This window comes from Pristiophorus japonicus, chromosome 9, assembly GCF_044704955.1.
Source record: "Pristiophorus japonicus isolate sPriJap1 chromosome 9, sPriJap1.hap1, whole genome shotgun sequence".
Classification (NCBI taxonomy): Eukaryota; Metazoa; Chordata; class Chondrichthyes; family Pristiophoridae; genus Pristiophorus; species Pristiophorus japonicus.
Genome location: NC_091985.1, coordinates 176,023,119 through 176,039,837, shown reverse-complemented (window position 1 = coordinate 176,039,837; position 16,719 = coordinate 176,023,119). Strand labels below are relative to the sequence as shown.

General features: G+C 44.6%; 1 protein-coding gene across 3 annotated transcripts in view; it reads left to right on the top strand.

The window, feature by feature from the left end:
* map3k4 (mitogen-activated protein kinase kinase kinase 4) overlaps nucleotides 1–16,719 on the top strand; it is a 259,054-nt gene that overhangs the window by 184,699 nt on the left and 57,636 nt on the right. For all 3 annotated transcript variants that reach the window (XM_070890163.1, XM_070890164.1, XM_070890165.1), the window contains 4 exons: nucleotides 1,253–1,369; nucleotides 4,018–4,117; nucleotides 4,241–4,324; nucleotides 14,721–14,984. In XM_070890163.1, the coding sequence (XP_070746264.1) occupies nucleotides 1,253–1,369; nucleotides 4,018–4,117; nucleotides 4,241–4,324; nucleotides 14,721–14,984 (565 nt within the window). The remainder of the gene's footprint in view (nucleotides 1–1,252; nucleotides 1,370–4,017; nucleotides 4,118–4,240; nucleotides 4,325–14,720; nucleotides 14,985–16,719) is intronic.

Here is a 16,719-nt window from a genome sequence, read left to right as displayed (position 1 = left end):
TTACTCCAAACTAACTTAGAATGAAGTAAGTGAAGATTTTTGTACGCTCGAAAAAACCTTGTCTACACTTTAGAAAATCAAGCGTAGGTTACAAATCAGGCGTAGGGAATGGTTGGGGGGGGGGGTTTAAAGGGAAGTTTACAAACATTAAACACTTCAGTTTTACAAGTAAAGAGCCATCATCAATAATAAATGATAAATACATCAATAAATCAACCAATAAATCAATCAAAAAATTTAATAAGAAATAATTTTTTTTTTTAAATCCATAAATAAAACATTTTCTACTTACCGACTGCAGCACTGGGAGCCCTCCAACAGCGTGCTAGGATGCCCCCCCCCCCAGTGTGTCTCTGTCAGTGTCTCTATCTCTCTGTCTGTCTGTGTGTGTCTCTCATTCTCTGTCTGTCAGTGTCTGTGTTTCTGACAGCGGGGGGAGGAGGGTGTAGAGGGGGGGAGCAGAGGGGGAGGGATGGGGGAGAAGGGGGGAGGGGGGGAGAAGAGGATAAAGGGGGGGGAGGAGATTGGGGGGGGGCGGGAAAGGAGAAGAGGGAGGGAGGCTGAACGGGCCGGGCCCGAGACTTCAGGCAGGGCCCGTCTCCAGCACTAGATTTACGGGTAGGTGGCGTTGGGTCGGGTCGGGGGGGTTGGTGGGAGGGTGGTCGGTTCGGTTCGGGTTGGGGGGAGGGAGGGAGAGGGAGGTCAGGTCGGGGAGAGGGAGGTCAGGTCGGATCTGGGGCGGGTGGGAGCGGGAGTCGGGTCGGGGGTCTGGTGGGGGGAGCGGGAGTCGGGTCGGGAGGAAGCAGGAGCTGGCCGTGGGAGGAGCCTTATTCATGCAGCCCCAGTGAGGCCATTTGGCCAGGGCTAGGGGCTGCGTGCTTTTTTCCCCTCCCACACAGTTTCAGGCGCCTGGAGCTACTGCACTTGCACGGCCACTGTAGCGCGCATGTGCAGAGGTCCTGGCACTGTTTTCAGCGCAGGGACTTGGCTCCGCCCCCGACAGCTCCTGCTGCGCTGCGCCGAGGGCCAGAGGACCTGCAGGGAGGTGGAGAATACGGAAGTTTTTTTAGGCGCACTTTGTGGCGCGAAAAATGGGCGTCCAGGTCGGGACTGCGCCGTTCTAGGCGCGGCTCGAAACTTGGGCCCTATGTGTTAGCAGTGGAATAGGAGCGATCCATTATGTTCTAATTAGCAAGTTGGAACTGTTGCAAAGTTTAACGAAGACTGTGTAATTTTCCATTTCTCCAATTAGCGATATAGCTGGAATGCTGCTGAAGTCCACTGGCGAGTTCTTGGATTCCGGACTCCAGGAAAGTTGTGATGAATTCTGGGCAAGTGCTGATGATAGTACTGCATCAGATGAAATCAGGTATTGTAAACGTGGTCATAATCTTTCAACAATTAATAATAATTAGTAAGCAGGGTCATTTTTTAATCAAAGTATTTGTGAGGAGTTACCTTGAGTCTGTTGCAAATTGAATTTGAACCTGACTTGCATTACTACGCTGTAGTAATATACAAGTGATTGGAATTTGCTGTATGAACATAAGAAATAGGAGCAGGAGTCGGCCTTTCAGCCCGTCGAGCCTGCTCCGCCATTCAGTAAGATCATGGCTGATCTTCTACCTCAACTGCACTTTCCGGCACTATCCCCATATCCATTGATTCCCGTAATATCAAAAAATCTATCGATCTCTGTCTTGCATATACTCAAAGACTGAGCCTCCACAGCCCTCTGGGGTAGAGAATTCCAAAGATTCACCACCCCCTGAGTGAAGAGGTTTCTCTTCATCTCAGTCCTAAATGGCCGACCCGTTATTCTGAGACTGACCCCTGGTTCTAGACTACCCAGCCAGGGGAAACATGCTCCCATCTACCCTGTCAAGCCCTGTAAGAATTGTGTATATTTCAATGAGATTGCCTCTCATTCTTCTAAACTCTAGAGAATATCGGCCGAGTCTACTCAATCTCTCCTCATAGGACAATCCCCACATCCCAGGAATCAGTCTGGTGAACCTTCATTGCACTCCCTCAGTGGCAAGTAAATCCTTCCTTAGGTAAGGAGACCAAAACTGTACACAATACTCCAGGTGTGATCTCTCCATGTGCTTGTTCCTGAGGCCATTTTCAATTGAAGTTGGATGAGGACACCAATGATCCATATTGTTCTGTTTACAAGTGCTGAGCTCCCTCTATCAGACGGGCATTCTGCAGGGCCAGAAGATGATTCATTTATCCCTGGAACACTTAAGTCCAAAACAGCAGTTTTTCTTTTTTTCCTTCTTTCAAAGCTCCCATTCCACACAAGAAAATAGTTTTAGAATCCTGTATAATTATACCAGGCAGGGAAGTGTCTTTAAAATAATCACTTTTGATCTGGCAAAAAAATAGTGAATTGTTCCCTGTAAGAATTATTTGGAAGGATTCATTGACTCTCATTCATGCCAAAGACATCAGCTGTGGCTCAGGGGGTAGCCCTCTCACCTCTGGGTCAGAAAGTTGTGGCTTCAGGTCCCACTCCAGGTACTTGAGCACATAATCTAGGCTGACACTCCAGCGCAGCGCTGACAGAGCGCTGTACTGTCGGAGCTGCCATCTTTCGGATGAGACATTAAATCAAGGACCCGTCTGCTCTCTCAGGTAGATTTAAAAAATCCCACGGCACTCTTCGAAGAAGAGCAGGGGAGTTCTCCCTGGTTCCTCAATCAACATCACTAAAACAGATTAACTGCTCATTACCTCATTGGTGTGTGTGGGAGCTTGCAGTGCATAAATTGGCGGCCATGTTTCCTACATTACAACAGTGACTACAATTCAAAAGTACTTCCTTGACTGTAATGCACCTTAGGATATCCTGAGGTCATTAAAGACACTATATAAATGCTAGTCTTTCTTTAAAATCTTCAGTTTTGGTAAAGTTATAGCTTGTCTATAACAGTACATTAATACTGCTGTACACCAGACTCAGTTTTCCAAACCAATTCCAGTTTTTTTTTGTCGAATGATGTCCCTTTTCCAGTATTCTGAACTAGATCTTTTTCAGTTTCAGATTCAGCTTAAGTGGTGCCATTTTGTATTGGTTAGAAATGCAAGATAATGGCTGCTTGCTCTGCATTAGTACCATCGCTTGCTGATGCAAGATTAAAATGGGTAAAATAAATTTGATCCGTGACTGATGGTTTATATTGAAATCTTGTGGTAAATTGAGAAATAGTGCTTTCTTCCTAAGCACGAATCATTGGGCTTGTTATCGCTACTGAGAACCCAATAGAGTTTAAAAAAAACAATAAGGCAGAAAACTACCAGTCATCATTTTGTACAGACTAAAATATAAAACATGTCTCGACTATAAAATGATTAGGCTTCTTCCTGTTGTCACTGGAACTCACTAATTACAGTGCTATGTTGAGTTCTTTTATTCATTTGTTATTGTGCTTCTGATTCGTGCTTGGAATTTCCCATGTGAAGTTTATTTTCTCAGTAGCCTCATCTTATTGATTTTCATGACCGCTATAATGCAGTAATTTTGGGCCTGTTAATTTCGTGCCCATTATTATGGCAGAAGTGTCAATGTTTTAGTACAGGTTAAAGCTGTACACTCCCATTTCAGAGTATGACAGTCCAACACTCTCAATGACCACTTTTCTTGTTCTGTTGGGAGTACTAGACGACTCAGGAGGAAATGGTAACCAGACAAGTCCTGCCCTGAAAATTTTCCATCTCCTGCCTACAAACAGCTATTCTTCTCAGGATTGGAATCAGGAAGTGGGGGGAGGGGGGAAGAAAAGTGAATTACAATTATATAAAGTCAGTTATTAATTTAGGCTGTATAAGTATTTCTTCTATATAAAAAGATAATTTACATTTTTGTGAATGTAAAGTGAAGTTATTCTACAGTGACTAAGGGATTGAGGGTGAAGTTTGGTATTGTATTTTATCCCCTTTCCTTCTTTACTGAGTTTGTGTGTGGGACTCTTTTCAGAAAGGTGAATTTGTGATGTAACATTGTCTTTGCAGGAGGTCCGTTATAGAGACCAGTCGCGCATTAAAAGAGCTCTTTCACGAAGCTCGGGAGAGAGCATCCAAGGCTCTAGGGTTTGCTAAAATGCTAAGAAAGGTAATGTATACATGGGCACTTGTGTGAATGTATGTCAGTGTTGTGCAATGTTACATTACTTCCTGTACAAAAAATAATTCAAGTTTGCTTCAAAAGTAAAATTATGCTTTTCTTCTAATTTAGGACCTAGAAATAGCAGCTGAATTTACTTTGTCGGCTCCTGTTCCAGATGTTTTGGAAGCTCTTAAAACAAAAAAATATGTCAAGGTAGTGTTTCATTTTAAATATTGTCTCTGTTTCCCCCGACGTGTATCAACAGTCCTGGAGCGTTTGGTTAAGGTGGTATTTTGCGGTAAAATCAGAGGAGAGGCTGGGAGGGAGCTTCCTGTTCCCTGCATTTAGTCGCTAATGCGTTCAAAACCATTCGATTTCTGAGTTCGGTATTGTCAATCCAATAATGCACATGATTATCCAGCATTAGTTTGTATTATATTGTTGACTAACTTAAGCCAAGGTGTAGCATATTTTTATTGTCATTTCAAGATTTTATATTCACATAGATATTTTATGAAGCTATTGTACATTTTGATTTTATAATTTTTTCATGCAAATTCTCAGTTTATTGCACATACCATTAATCCTTTTAACACTGTGGGTGATCTTATTTAACCTTCAGATTAGTGATTTGAAATGTTTTGCATTGATTTCTCTAAGCTTATCAACTGTTAGAGACATGATGATGCATTTTGACCACTACCATTATAGAATGGTTACAACCATCGAACCCATGCCGGCTCTCTGCAAGAGCACTTCAGCTAGTCCCACTCTCCCGCCCTTTCCCTGAAGCCCTGCAAGAATGTTTCCTTCATGTCCTTATCCAATTCCCTTTTGAAAGCCACGATTGAGTCTGCCTCCACCACCCTTTCAGGCCGTGCATTCCAGATCCTAACCTCTCGTTGCGTGAAAAGGTTTTTCCTCATGTCGCGTTTGGTTCTTCTGCCAATCACCTTAAATCTGTGTCCGCTGGTTCTCCACCCTTCCACTAATGGGAACAATTTCTCTCTTGTCCAACCCCTCATGATTTTGAATCTCCTCTCAACCTTCGCTGCACTAAAGAGAACAACCTCAGCTTCTCTGGTCTATCCACGTAACTGAAGTCCCTCATCCCTGAAATCGTTCTCATAAATATTTTCTGCACCCTCTCAAGGGCCTTCAGATCCTTCCTGAAGTGCGGTGCTCAAAATTGGACACACTGCTCCAGTTGAGGCCGAGCCAGTGTTTTATACAGGTTCATCATAACTTTCTTGCTTTTGTATATGCCAGGATCCCATATGCTTTTTTAACCTCTTTCTCAACCTGTCCTGCCACCTTCAGGAATTTATGCACATATACCCCCAGGTCGCTCTGTGTTCATGCACCCCCTTTAGGATTGTTCATAACATAATAAATAGGAGCAGGAGTAGACCCCTCGAGCCTGCTTCCGCCATTCAATAAGATCATGGCTGATCTGATCATGGACTCAGCTCCACTCCCCCGCCCGCTCCCCATAACCCTTTATCCCCTTATCGCTCAAAAATCTGTCTATCTCTGTCTTACATTTATTCAATATCCCAGCTTCCACAGCTCTCTGAGGCAGCGAATTCCACAGATTTACAACCCTCAGAGAAGAAATTCCTCCTCGTCTCCGATTTAAATGGGCGGCCCCTTATTCTAAGATCGTGCCCTCTAGTTCTAGTCTCCCCCATCAGTGGAAACATCCTCTCTGCATCCACCTCGTCAAGCCCCCTCATAATAACGTTTTGATAAGATCGCCTCTCCAATGAGTAGAGGCCCAAACTACTCGATCTTTCCTCATGCCAAACCCCTCCTCTCCGGAATCAACCTAGTGAACCTTCTCTGAACTGTCTCCAAAGCAAGTATATCCTTTCTTAACTATGGAAACCAAAACTCTACGCAGTATTCCAGGTGTGGCCTCACCAATATCCTGTATAACTGTAGCAAGACTTCCCTGCTTTTATACTGCATCCCCTTTGCAATAAAGGCCAAGATTCCATTGGCCTTCCTGATCACTTGCTGTACCTGCATACTAACCTTTTGTGTTTCATGCACAAGTACCCCAGGTCCCGCTGTACTGCAGCACTTTACAATTTTTTTCCATTTAAATAATAATTTGCTCTTGATTTTTTTCTGCCGAAGTGCATAACCTCACACTTTCCAACATTATACTTCATCTGCCAAATTTTTGCCCATTCATTAGCCTGTGTATGTCCTTTCGCAGATTTTTTGTGTCCTCCTCACACATTGCTTTTCCTCCCATCTTTGTATCGTCAGCAAACTTGGCTACGTTACATTCGGTCCCTTCTTCCAAGTCATTAATATAGATTGTAAATAGTTGGGGTCCCAGCATTGATCCCTGTGGCACCCCACTAGTTACTGATTGCTAACCAGACAATGAACCATTTATCCCGACTCTCTGTTTTCTGTTAGTTAGCCAATCCTCTCTCTATCCATGCTAATATATTACCCCTAACCCCGTGAACTTTTATCTTGTGCAGTAACCTTTTATGTGGCACCTTGTCAAATGCCTTCTGGAAGTCCAAATACGCCACATCCACTGCTTCCCCTTTATCCACCCTGTTTGTTACATCTTCAAAGAATTCCAGCAAATTTGTCAAATTTGCACCTTTTAGTTTATATTACCTCTCCTTGTTCTTCCTACTGAAATGTGTCATTTTGCACTTTTCTGTGTTAAATTTCATCTGAGTGTTAGACTCCCAACTACCCAAGTGCTCACAATCCCTTGCCTATCCCCCCATCATTTTCCCCTGGAATCAGACCACAATCTCACCCAACCCTGTCATGTGGTCCCAGAATCAATCTCCACACCTCAGTGGGTGTTCCGATGCCGACTGCCTCCCATGGGCGCCAGTCCCAAGTCTCCTCACCTTCCTATTTCCTTTTGGCAATTTTCCCCAGCCCAATTCTCTCCCATTGTGAGTTGCCTGAGCCCATTTCTCTCACTCACTGGTGTTCCACCACCTCCTGGACAACCTAATCTAGTATCCACCTCAAACTCAGTACATGTCGCCTACCATCTAGCTGCATATGCTGAGATTTCAAACAATGAGATTGAAGATGAGTGCATAGGTGATAGAGAATTCAAACAGGCTGCATTCAGACAGGCTGTGAAAATTCACAGACCCCAAGTCAAAGCTGCTACATGCAACTCAGCATGTTGCATTAAGTCATCAATCAACTTGACATTTTAGGACCTTTGGGTAGCGAGCCAATTAAAGGTTAACATCCTATTAATTGAGCCAATAAGGTCAAAAAAGGCGAGTTCTTTTCTGTAAACTGATCAGGTATATAAATAGCCATTTTGGCCATGTGGTCTCAGAAGGACAAAGGCCTGGCTTAAAGCCAAGAGCTTGTTGCTGCTGCCAGAATAAAGTGACATTAAAACTACAATCGGAGTTCACATTTCATTGGAAATTAAGAGATCTAACAATTTTGGCATCACGATCAGGATCGCTGAGGAAAGAAACTGAATTTTGGACATCGGACCTACATACTGAGGTAAGGACTCCTCTATAAAAGTCCTCGGTCTAAATTCGCCTCTCCTTCTACGCGATTCCGAAAGCCTCCGGTTTGCGAACCCTCTGGTTGGTAGTCGGATCGAGGTCCCATAGACGTCTAATTTCGGCGGTGTGTTAGTTAATTAATCACCGACTGACTGATTGGCTGGAAAGCCTGCGACTCGAGACCCCAGTAAAGAAATCAGTATTATGGCAGCAGGAGATAAGAGCAAAGAATTGCCTACAACTGTTAAAGGCGGGTGGGCACCATCTGAGGGTTCGATAGATGAAATCCTCGAACAGTTGAAAGAATGCATCGAACAACAATTCAACTTATCTAAAACCTGTATTAAGATCGAACAAAAGTACGGAATCTCCAAAGGACAATGGTCCTTGGACGAGATTAAAAGGGTCTGGGGAAAAATGACCCGTATGAAAAATAAAGAGCGAACTAGATGGTCCCTAGCCGTTATGGGACAGATCCGAAAGCGGAATGAAATTATAATGTGTTCCCAACATGATCAAGAACTGACCAGTACAAAGGACCAATTGCAAGCTGTTTGTGCACAGCTGCGACAGAAAAGACTTGAACTTGAAAAGTCGGAAGCAGAAGTTAAAGATCTTAAAGGTGAAATTAAAGAATGGAAAAAATCATTAGGTCAAGAGACAGTAATAGGAAAAGGAAAATGTATTGGTCAATTCCCAGGGTACCCATGTTTGGATAAATTAAAAGCGCAAACCCGAAGACACGACCGAGGAATAGATACGGATTCTGAGTCCTCCGACGATACAGGGTCGGAGGATGAAGAATTAGGGGTGCGCTTTGCCCCGTTTAAAAAAAGACGAGTTGTAGTTAAATCAGAAGAGACTGCGGATGAGGGCGGAACCAAAAAAACGAAGAAATGGGTGTATGCAGAATACTTATTTCATGATCCCGCAGACCCAGAGAAAATTGATAAATGGTCCAAGGAGTTGCCCAATCCAAAGAAAGGGGGAGTGAAAACGTGGGACCAATTGGACCGCTTAAGAAATATATATCAACTTCATCCCTGGGACGGAGTGCAAATTTTGACCATAATGGTGCCAAAAACACAAGGAAGAAGCAGCTTTGGGGCAGGATGAGCAAGAATTAAACGCAGGATGGGAGGCGATTAAACAATGGCTGCAAGCCTTCAGTCCATCTAAGACAGACTGGGGAAAAATTGCAGCCTGCCAACAGAAAGGAACAGAGGAGGTCCTGGAGTATGACGAGCGGTTTAGATGCACGTGCCTAGAACATTCGTGTATGAATAATACGGATGAGGAAATGGATGAACAAGTGTTTGGACCCCTGAAAGAAGCTTTCGTGGCAGGTCTAAAGCCAGAACTGTCCAAAATGCTTAAGGTAATGTTACCGGACTGAGAAGGTAGAGGAACTACCTTTGCAGCATTGGTGGATCGATGTAACCAATTAGATCGGAATATGGGAGCTAAAGTCCGAGCTGTACAGGCTATGGGATGGAAATCCCAGGATTCCGATAAACAGTTATTAGGAAAATTACCCGGAAAATGTCATTATTGTGTGAAAGAAGGTCACTGGGTCAAGACGTGCAGGGCAAAACAGCAAGGTCGTGGCTGGGGAAGAGGACGCAGCCAGGGATACAATTCAGCCAACAAGCCAGGCTTGTCACAAGATAACGACCTCATAGAAGCATTTAAGCGATTGACAATACAACAACAGAAGGAGTTATTTGGGATAGCAAAAAACGATTAGAGCCCACCCTGGACCCCCTCCTCGCACTAATACAACAAAGGGAAGATGGGCTATATATAACTGTGAGGGTGGGCGATAAGGATGTGGACTGTCTTTTAGACACTGATGGAATTAACATGCTTACCCCTACAATATGGAGACTTTTTGTCGTTGGATGGTAGGGCACGTACAGCCTATGGAGTTGGGGGCCATAAAATGGAAATTAAAAGGACAACACCGGTACTTATAGGGCTGGGTCCACATGAACTAACCATGCTGGTCTGGATATGCCCAGTAGATCTTTTGGGAATGGATGTTCTAATCCAAGTAGATTCATTGTTGTATTTTGAGGATGGTCGGGTGACATGGTCAATTAGAACTTTGAAGAAAGAAGAATTGAAGGAACACCCGATATGGGCTAAAGATAAGAACGATTGTGGCCTACTCCAGATGGAGCCTGCGTCATTTACCGGGACTAAGCCTCCATGCACTAAACAGTATCCCATCAGTCCAACTGCCATCGCGGGAATCTTACCAGTTATTCAGCAATTGGAGAAACAAGGGGTGCTTATTAAAACGCATAGCTCCTCCAATAGCCCCGTGTGGCCGGTACAGAAATCTAATGAGACTTGGCGTTTGACTGTCGATTATAGGAAAGCTAACCAGTGTATTGATCAAAAAGCTCCTTTGGTCGCAGATCCCTCCACCATTTTTAATACCCTCAAACCGGAACATAAATATTTCTCGGTTATAGATATGGCCAACGGATTTTGGTCGGTGCCTCTGGCACCGGAGGTTCGACAGTGGTTTGCTTTCACTGTCCAAGGACAACAGTATACTTGGACCCGGTTACTGCAAGATTTCCACAACAGCCCTACGGTATTCCACATGGCTTTACAAAGCCATTTGCGAGAATTACCTCCCCTGTCATCCACAGTCATCCAATATGTAGACGATATCCTGCTTGCTTCAAACACGGAAGAACAACATGAACAAGATTTACGAGCTTTGCTGGACCACCTTTGGCTGAAAGGACCTAAAGCCAGCATTGACAAAGCACAAATATCCCAAGAAGAGGTTGTATATCTGGGACAAAAGATTTCACAAGGAAAGAGAGAACTTACCCAGGATAGAACTGCAGCCATTCGGGCTGCTAAAAAACCCACCACTATTCAGGAACTAAGGTCTTTTTTGGGATTGTGTAACTTTGTAACAGAAATTGGATTGACTCCTTCACACAGCTTGCTCAGCCATTGAATGATATCTTAAAGGGGAAACGTGCCTCTAAAGAAGCCATCACCCTCACTAAGGAACAGCAAGAAGCCTTTCTGAGTTTGAAAAAGGCCTTGTGTTCGGCACCAGCTCTGGGAATCCCCGACAGTGGTAAGCCATTTACCCTCTTTGTCCATGAGAAAGAAGGATATATGACAACTATACTGACACAAGAACATGGGGATCAGCAAAGACCTATTGGCTATTATTCGGCAAAACTGGTTGCGGTAGCCCTCGGATGGGGAAGTTGCCTAAGGGCCATGGAAGCTACATGTCGAGCAGTAATGATCACTGCGGGTCTCGTCCTTGACCAAAAGCTGATTGTCAAGTGTCCCCACACCGTGTACGCTTTGCTGTCTATGAATAGAATGTCTCAGGTGACGGCAGCTAGATGGACCCGCTGGACAGCAGTTTTGGAAGCTCCGAATCTCCATATCGTCCGGGCCAGCCCGGTTAATCCCGCAACTATGCTCCCGATGTCAGAATCGAGGGAGCAAGAGGGGGGAGAATGTGAAGAGCATGACTGCGTGGAGATTTTAAAAGAAACAGAAGAAGCAGCCTTAGCAGCAGAGGAGCCTCTGCACAACCCAGACCTCATCCTGTTTACAGATGGTTCCTCCTTTGTTGACAATGGTACCAGAAAAGCAGGATGGGCAGTTACAACCTTATATGAGGTAGTGGCAAAAGGATGTTTACCCTCAGGAACGTCAGCACAACAGGTCGAGTTACGGGCCCTGTCAGAAGCATGTCGAATAGCAGATGGACAGACAGCTAATGTCTGGACAGATTCGTGTTATGCTTTTGGAGTCGTTCACGACTTTGGTCTGTTATGGCGGAAAAGAGGATTCCTCATTGCTGCTGGTACACCTATCCGAAATGGAAAAGAAGTCCGAGACTGACTAGAGGCCATACAATTACCTCAGGAAGTGTCCATCCTGAAGTGTAAGGCCCATACCAAGGAAAATACCACGGAAGCACAGGGAAATGCCCTAGCCGACCAGGCAGCTAAAGGTGCCGCCTCACAGGGCGTTCCTCCAGAAGAACCAACACAGATGTGCAGATTCAAAGCACTCAGGACTCTGACACGAGACCTTCAAACAATGCAAGGCGAGTGCTCCCGAGAGGAAAAATGGACATAGATTGAAGCAGGAATTAATCTATGCGAAGATGGTGTCTGGAGGCAAAGAGTTACCGACAAGCCAGTCGCGCCACAAGCGCTTATGGCTTTTTTAGCCCAACAGATCCACTCGTGGGGACATTTGGCCTCACAACAGATGATGGCACGGTTCCAGAAAAGCTGGTGGGGTCGGGGATTTAAAAAACATGCCCAGCTGGTAGCAGACCGCTGTGAGGTCTGCCAGAAAAATAATTCTGGATCCATCACGGTAATGCCCCAACTGAGGCCCCCTGCCCCTGTCGGACCATTCCAGCATCTGCAGATTGATTATATATCTCTTCCTTCATGCCAAGGATACACTAACATTCTTGTCATGGTCGACAGATTCTCTCGTTGGGTAGAAGCTGTCCCAACTAAAAGAGCCACAGCCAATCACACTGCAAAGGTCTTGTGTAAGGATTACATTCCCCGATGGGGAGTCCCGAGTAGCATTGACTCAGATCAGGGAACACACTTCACAGGTGCTGTCTGCCAAGAAGTCTGTAGGTTACTGAACATTACGTGGGATTTACACTGTCCTTATCATCCACAATCATCAGGACAAGTAGAGCAAATGAATCGAACTCTGAAACAACGGCTTGCCAAATATCACCAAGAAGGAACACCATGGCCCCAGGCACTACCAATAGTGCTATGTAGCATTAGGGCAACCCCGAACAGAACTACAGGTCTAAGCCCATTTGAAATTATAACAGGAAGGTGCCAGGAACTATCGATTTACGGAAAGCTGATGTTCACTTAATGAGTGACACTTTGTTATCATACTGTCAGAACCTAACCAATGCTATTAGTTCTGTTTCCCGACAGGTATCGGCAGCTTGGGGTAATCCACCCGAAGGAGGACACGACATCATCCCGGGAGTCTGGGTGTATGTGAAAAAGTTGCATAAAGAACCTTTGGGTGCCAAGTGGGAGGGACCTTATCAAGTGTTATTGACCACCGAGTCAGCTGTTAAAGTCCAAGGAAAGAAAGCCTGGATCCACGCTTCACACGTTAAACAAGCACCCGTAACTGAAGCTGAAATCTAATAAGGACAATTACTTTTTGCCAAAATGTATAAATTTACTGTATTATTGATTGTAGGTATTCTAGGCATCGGCCTACTTCTTACTAGCCGACCCTCTGCACCAAAGGGAAATAGTAGGGTAGCAAAGGAATTATAGTAACTGCTCCCGGAATTCTGAAACGGGAGGTACTTGCGCCCTACTCGGAACTGAGTGTTGCACATAAAAGCAGCCCTCATCATTCACTTTGTGGAGCGGAGCCACTGAATGGCTAGGTTCAATAGGAACTTCATTGGTGGAAGGTTTAATTCTATTTGTTGTAATTATTTTACTTTTATATTGTTTGTTTATGTTGATTAAATGTTGTTGCGACCAGCCGGCTGCAGCTGCTGTCCCGCAGGTGAGATACCTTGCAGGTCCCAGCAGACTGTCTGTAAGTGGCACAGGGGTATGTTATGCTTAAGGGAAGGTTGTTTACTGGTTGAATTAAGATACTGATCTGGATTAAATTGGAATAAGGTTAATTAACCTACTAAAACCAGACTTCCATTGTGGCCACGATGGAACTCGGGTTGGTGTAAATTTGTGTGGAAGTTACTAGTCCGGACATGTGGTGAAACACATCAACAAATTTTAGAAGGAGACTCTATTAACATGTATGAAATTATTTTGTAGATTGTTTAACCAGTGATAGCTGATGTTTTATGATTCAGTTTGTGAAAGAATCAAAGGGGGGATTAATAGAGAATTCAAACAGGCTACTTTCAGACAGGCTGTGAAAATTCACAGACCCCAAGTCAAAGCTGCTACATGCAACTCAGCATGTTGCATTAAGTCATCAATCAACTTGACATTTTAGGACCTTTGGGTAGCGAGCCAATTAAAGGTTAACAGACTATTAATTGAGCCAATAAGGTCAAAGAAGGAGAGTTCTTTTCTGTAAACTGATCAGGTATATAAACAGCCATTTTGGCCATGTGGTCTCAGAAGGACAACGGCCTGGCTTAAAGCCAAGAGCTTGTTGCTGCTGCCAGAATAAAGTTACATTAAAACTACAATCGGAGTTCGTATTTCATTGGAAATTAAGAGATCTAACAATAGATAATGGAACTTATACATCAGTCAAAGAGAAAGAGAGAGGGAAAGCTTGCCTTTATACGGGGTGATGCAGAAGAGAGGAGGCACAATGAAAGATAGAGATAAAAACAGAAAATGCTGGAAACACAGCAGTTCCGGCAGCATCTGTGGAGCGAGGAACCGAGTTAACGTTTCAGGTTGATGACCCATCATCAAAGATAGAAATACACAGATAATGAGGAAAAGTGCGGGGGAAAAAAGTCAGCAACAAATAGACACCACAATTAGAAACGTGTGTGACAGCTATAGAGAGAGAGAGAAGAAATTGTGGCCTATAAACCACAAAAAATAACACCCAGTTAGAATAGGAAAGAAAAAGAGTTGTAAAGACAAGTTTTTTTTTAAGTACTTGAATGTGCTGTGGCACAAAAAGACATCTTAGTTTGCTTACATAATTATAGGGATAATATGGTTGGAGGTCGCCTCCTGGGCATTATACACACTCCTTCCTGTATAATGCAGGAAAAATCCTGTAAGTCCAGGCTAAAATATCTTTCCAATGGGATTTAGACACCTTATCCATGTGGTGCATGCCTTGATTTAGAAGACTGGTAATTACAGAAAGGTAGGTAACCTATCTGTCTTGCGTCTTTCGATGCACAATAAATTACGGTAATGTAACCCAGTGCCGAAGATTTTACTTTGTGAAATAATTAATGCTAGATCATGCTAAATATTACTCTACACCAATCTAATGTTTTGATTTTAATAAATAAGATGTTGCTAAGAGTGTAGAATTTTAACGGCACTGCCTTTCCCTTTCAGGTTCAAATTCCTGGGCTGGAGGATCTGCATATCTTTGCTGCATTTGACCTTGCAGAGCGGAAGTCTCAGATACTCCAGTTGCTCAGTGCCACGGCTGGAAAGGACTGCTCAAAGGAATCGGATGAATCTGTGGATGAAGCTTGCTTACTCCTCATCAAAGATGACCTTAAGGACAGAGAGCAGGATAACTGGAAATTGTGGGAAGGTCAATCGATCAAAGTACTGCCCCAGGTGGAGACTATGGATACATTGCAAAGCATACAGGTATGTGACTTAGAATTAAACATGCAGCGTTGGTTTGAAAACATTTCACAAAGAACTAATGCAGCCACAGAGCCTCACATACACAATGTGCAACACCAGTTATTGCATAAATAGATGTTCCAAGGTCCTTCACAGCTTTAACCAGCGAAAAAAGAATAGGAAAAACAAGATAGAATAGTGAAAGCAGAATAAGAACATAAGAAATAGGAGCAGGAGTAGGTCATTTGGCCCCTCGAGCCTGCTCCGTCATTTAATAAGATCATGGCTGATCTTCGATCTCAACTCCACTTTCCTGCCCGCTCCCCATGACCCCCTTATCCCTTTATCGTTCAAAAATCTGTCTATCTGCACCTTAAATATATTTAATGACCCAGCCTCCACAGCTCTCTGGGGTAGAGAATGCCACAGATTTACAACCCTCAGAAAAGAAATTCCTCCTCATCTCTGTTTTAAATGGGCGGCCCCTTATTCTGAGACTATGCCCCCTAGTTTTAGTTTCCCCTATGAGTGGAAACATCCTCTCTGCAACAACATTGTCGAGCCCCCTCATTATCTTGTATGTTTCGATAAGATCGCCTCTCATTCTTCTGAACTCCAATGAAGAATCATGGGGGAATTAGTTATAAGAGGGCTGAGATCACTTGATGGTATTGTGTCTTGGAGGACATTGGGCTGGGATCATTATCATCATAGGCAGTCCCTTGGAATCGAGGAGGACTTGCTTCCACTCCCAAAGTGAGTTCTTTGATGGTTGAACAGTCCGATACGAGAGCCACAGACCCTGTTACAGGTGGGACAGACATTCGTCGAGGGAAGGGGTTGGTGGGGCTGGTTTGCTGCACGCTCCTTCTGCTTCCTGTGCTGACCTCTTCATGCTCCTTGCGTTAAGACTCATTGAGCTCAACGCCCTCCCGGATGGACTTTCTCCACCTCGGGCGGTCTGCGGTCAGGGTCTCCCAGGTGTCAGTGGTGATGTCGCACTTTACCAGGGAGGCATTGAGGGTGTCCTTATAACATTTCCGCTGTCCTCCTTTGGCTCGTTTACCATGAAGGATTTCCGTATAAAGCATTTGCTTAGGGAGTCTCGTATCTGGCATGCGAACTATGTGGCCTGCCCAGCGAAGCTGATCGAGTGTGGTCAGTGCTTCAATATTGGGGATGTTAGCCTGGTCAAGGACATTGATGTTGGTGCCCCCTGTCCTCCCAGGGGATTTGCAGGATGTTGCGGAGACATCGTTGGTGATATATCTCCAGCAACTTGAGGTACCTTCTATACATCGTCCATGCCTCAGACCCATACAGGAGGGCGGGTATTACTACAGCCCTGTAGACCATGAGTTTGGTGGTAGATTTGAGGGCCTGGTCTTCAAACACTCTTTTCCTCAGACGGCCGAAGGCTGTGCTGGCACACTGGAGGCGATGCTGAATCTCCGCATCAATGTCTGCCTTTGTTGAAAAGAGGTTCCCAAGATATGGGAAATGGTCCACGTTGTCCAGGGCCGCGCCGTGAATCTTGATGATTGGAGGGCAGTGCTGTGTGGCGGTGACAGGCTGGTGGAGGACCTTTGTCTTACGGCTGTTAAGCGTAAGGCCCGTGCTTTCATATGCCTCAGTGAAAACATTGACTATATCTTGGAGTTCAGCCTCTGAAAGTGCACAGACGCAGGCATCGTCCACATACTGTAGCTCAACGACAGAGGTTTGGGTGATCTTGAACCTGGCCTGGAGACGGTGC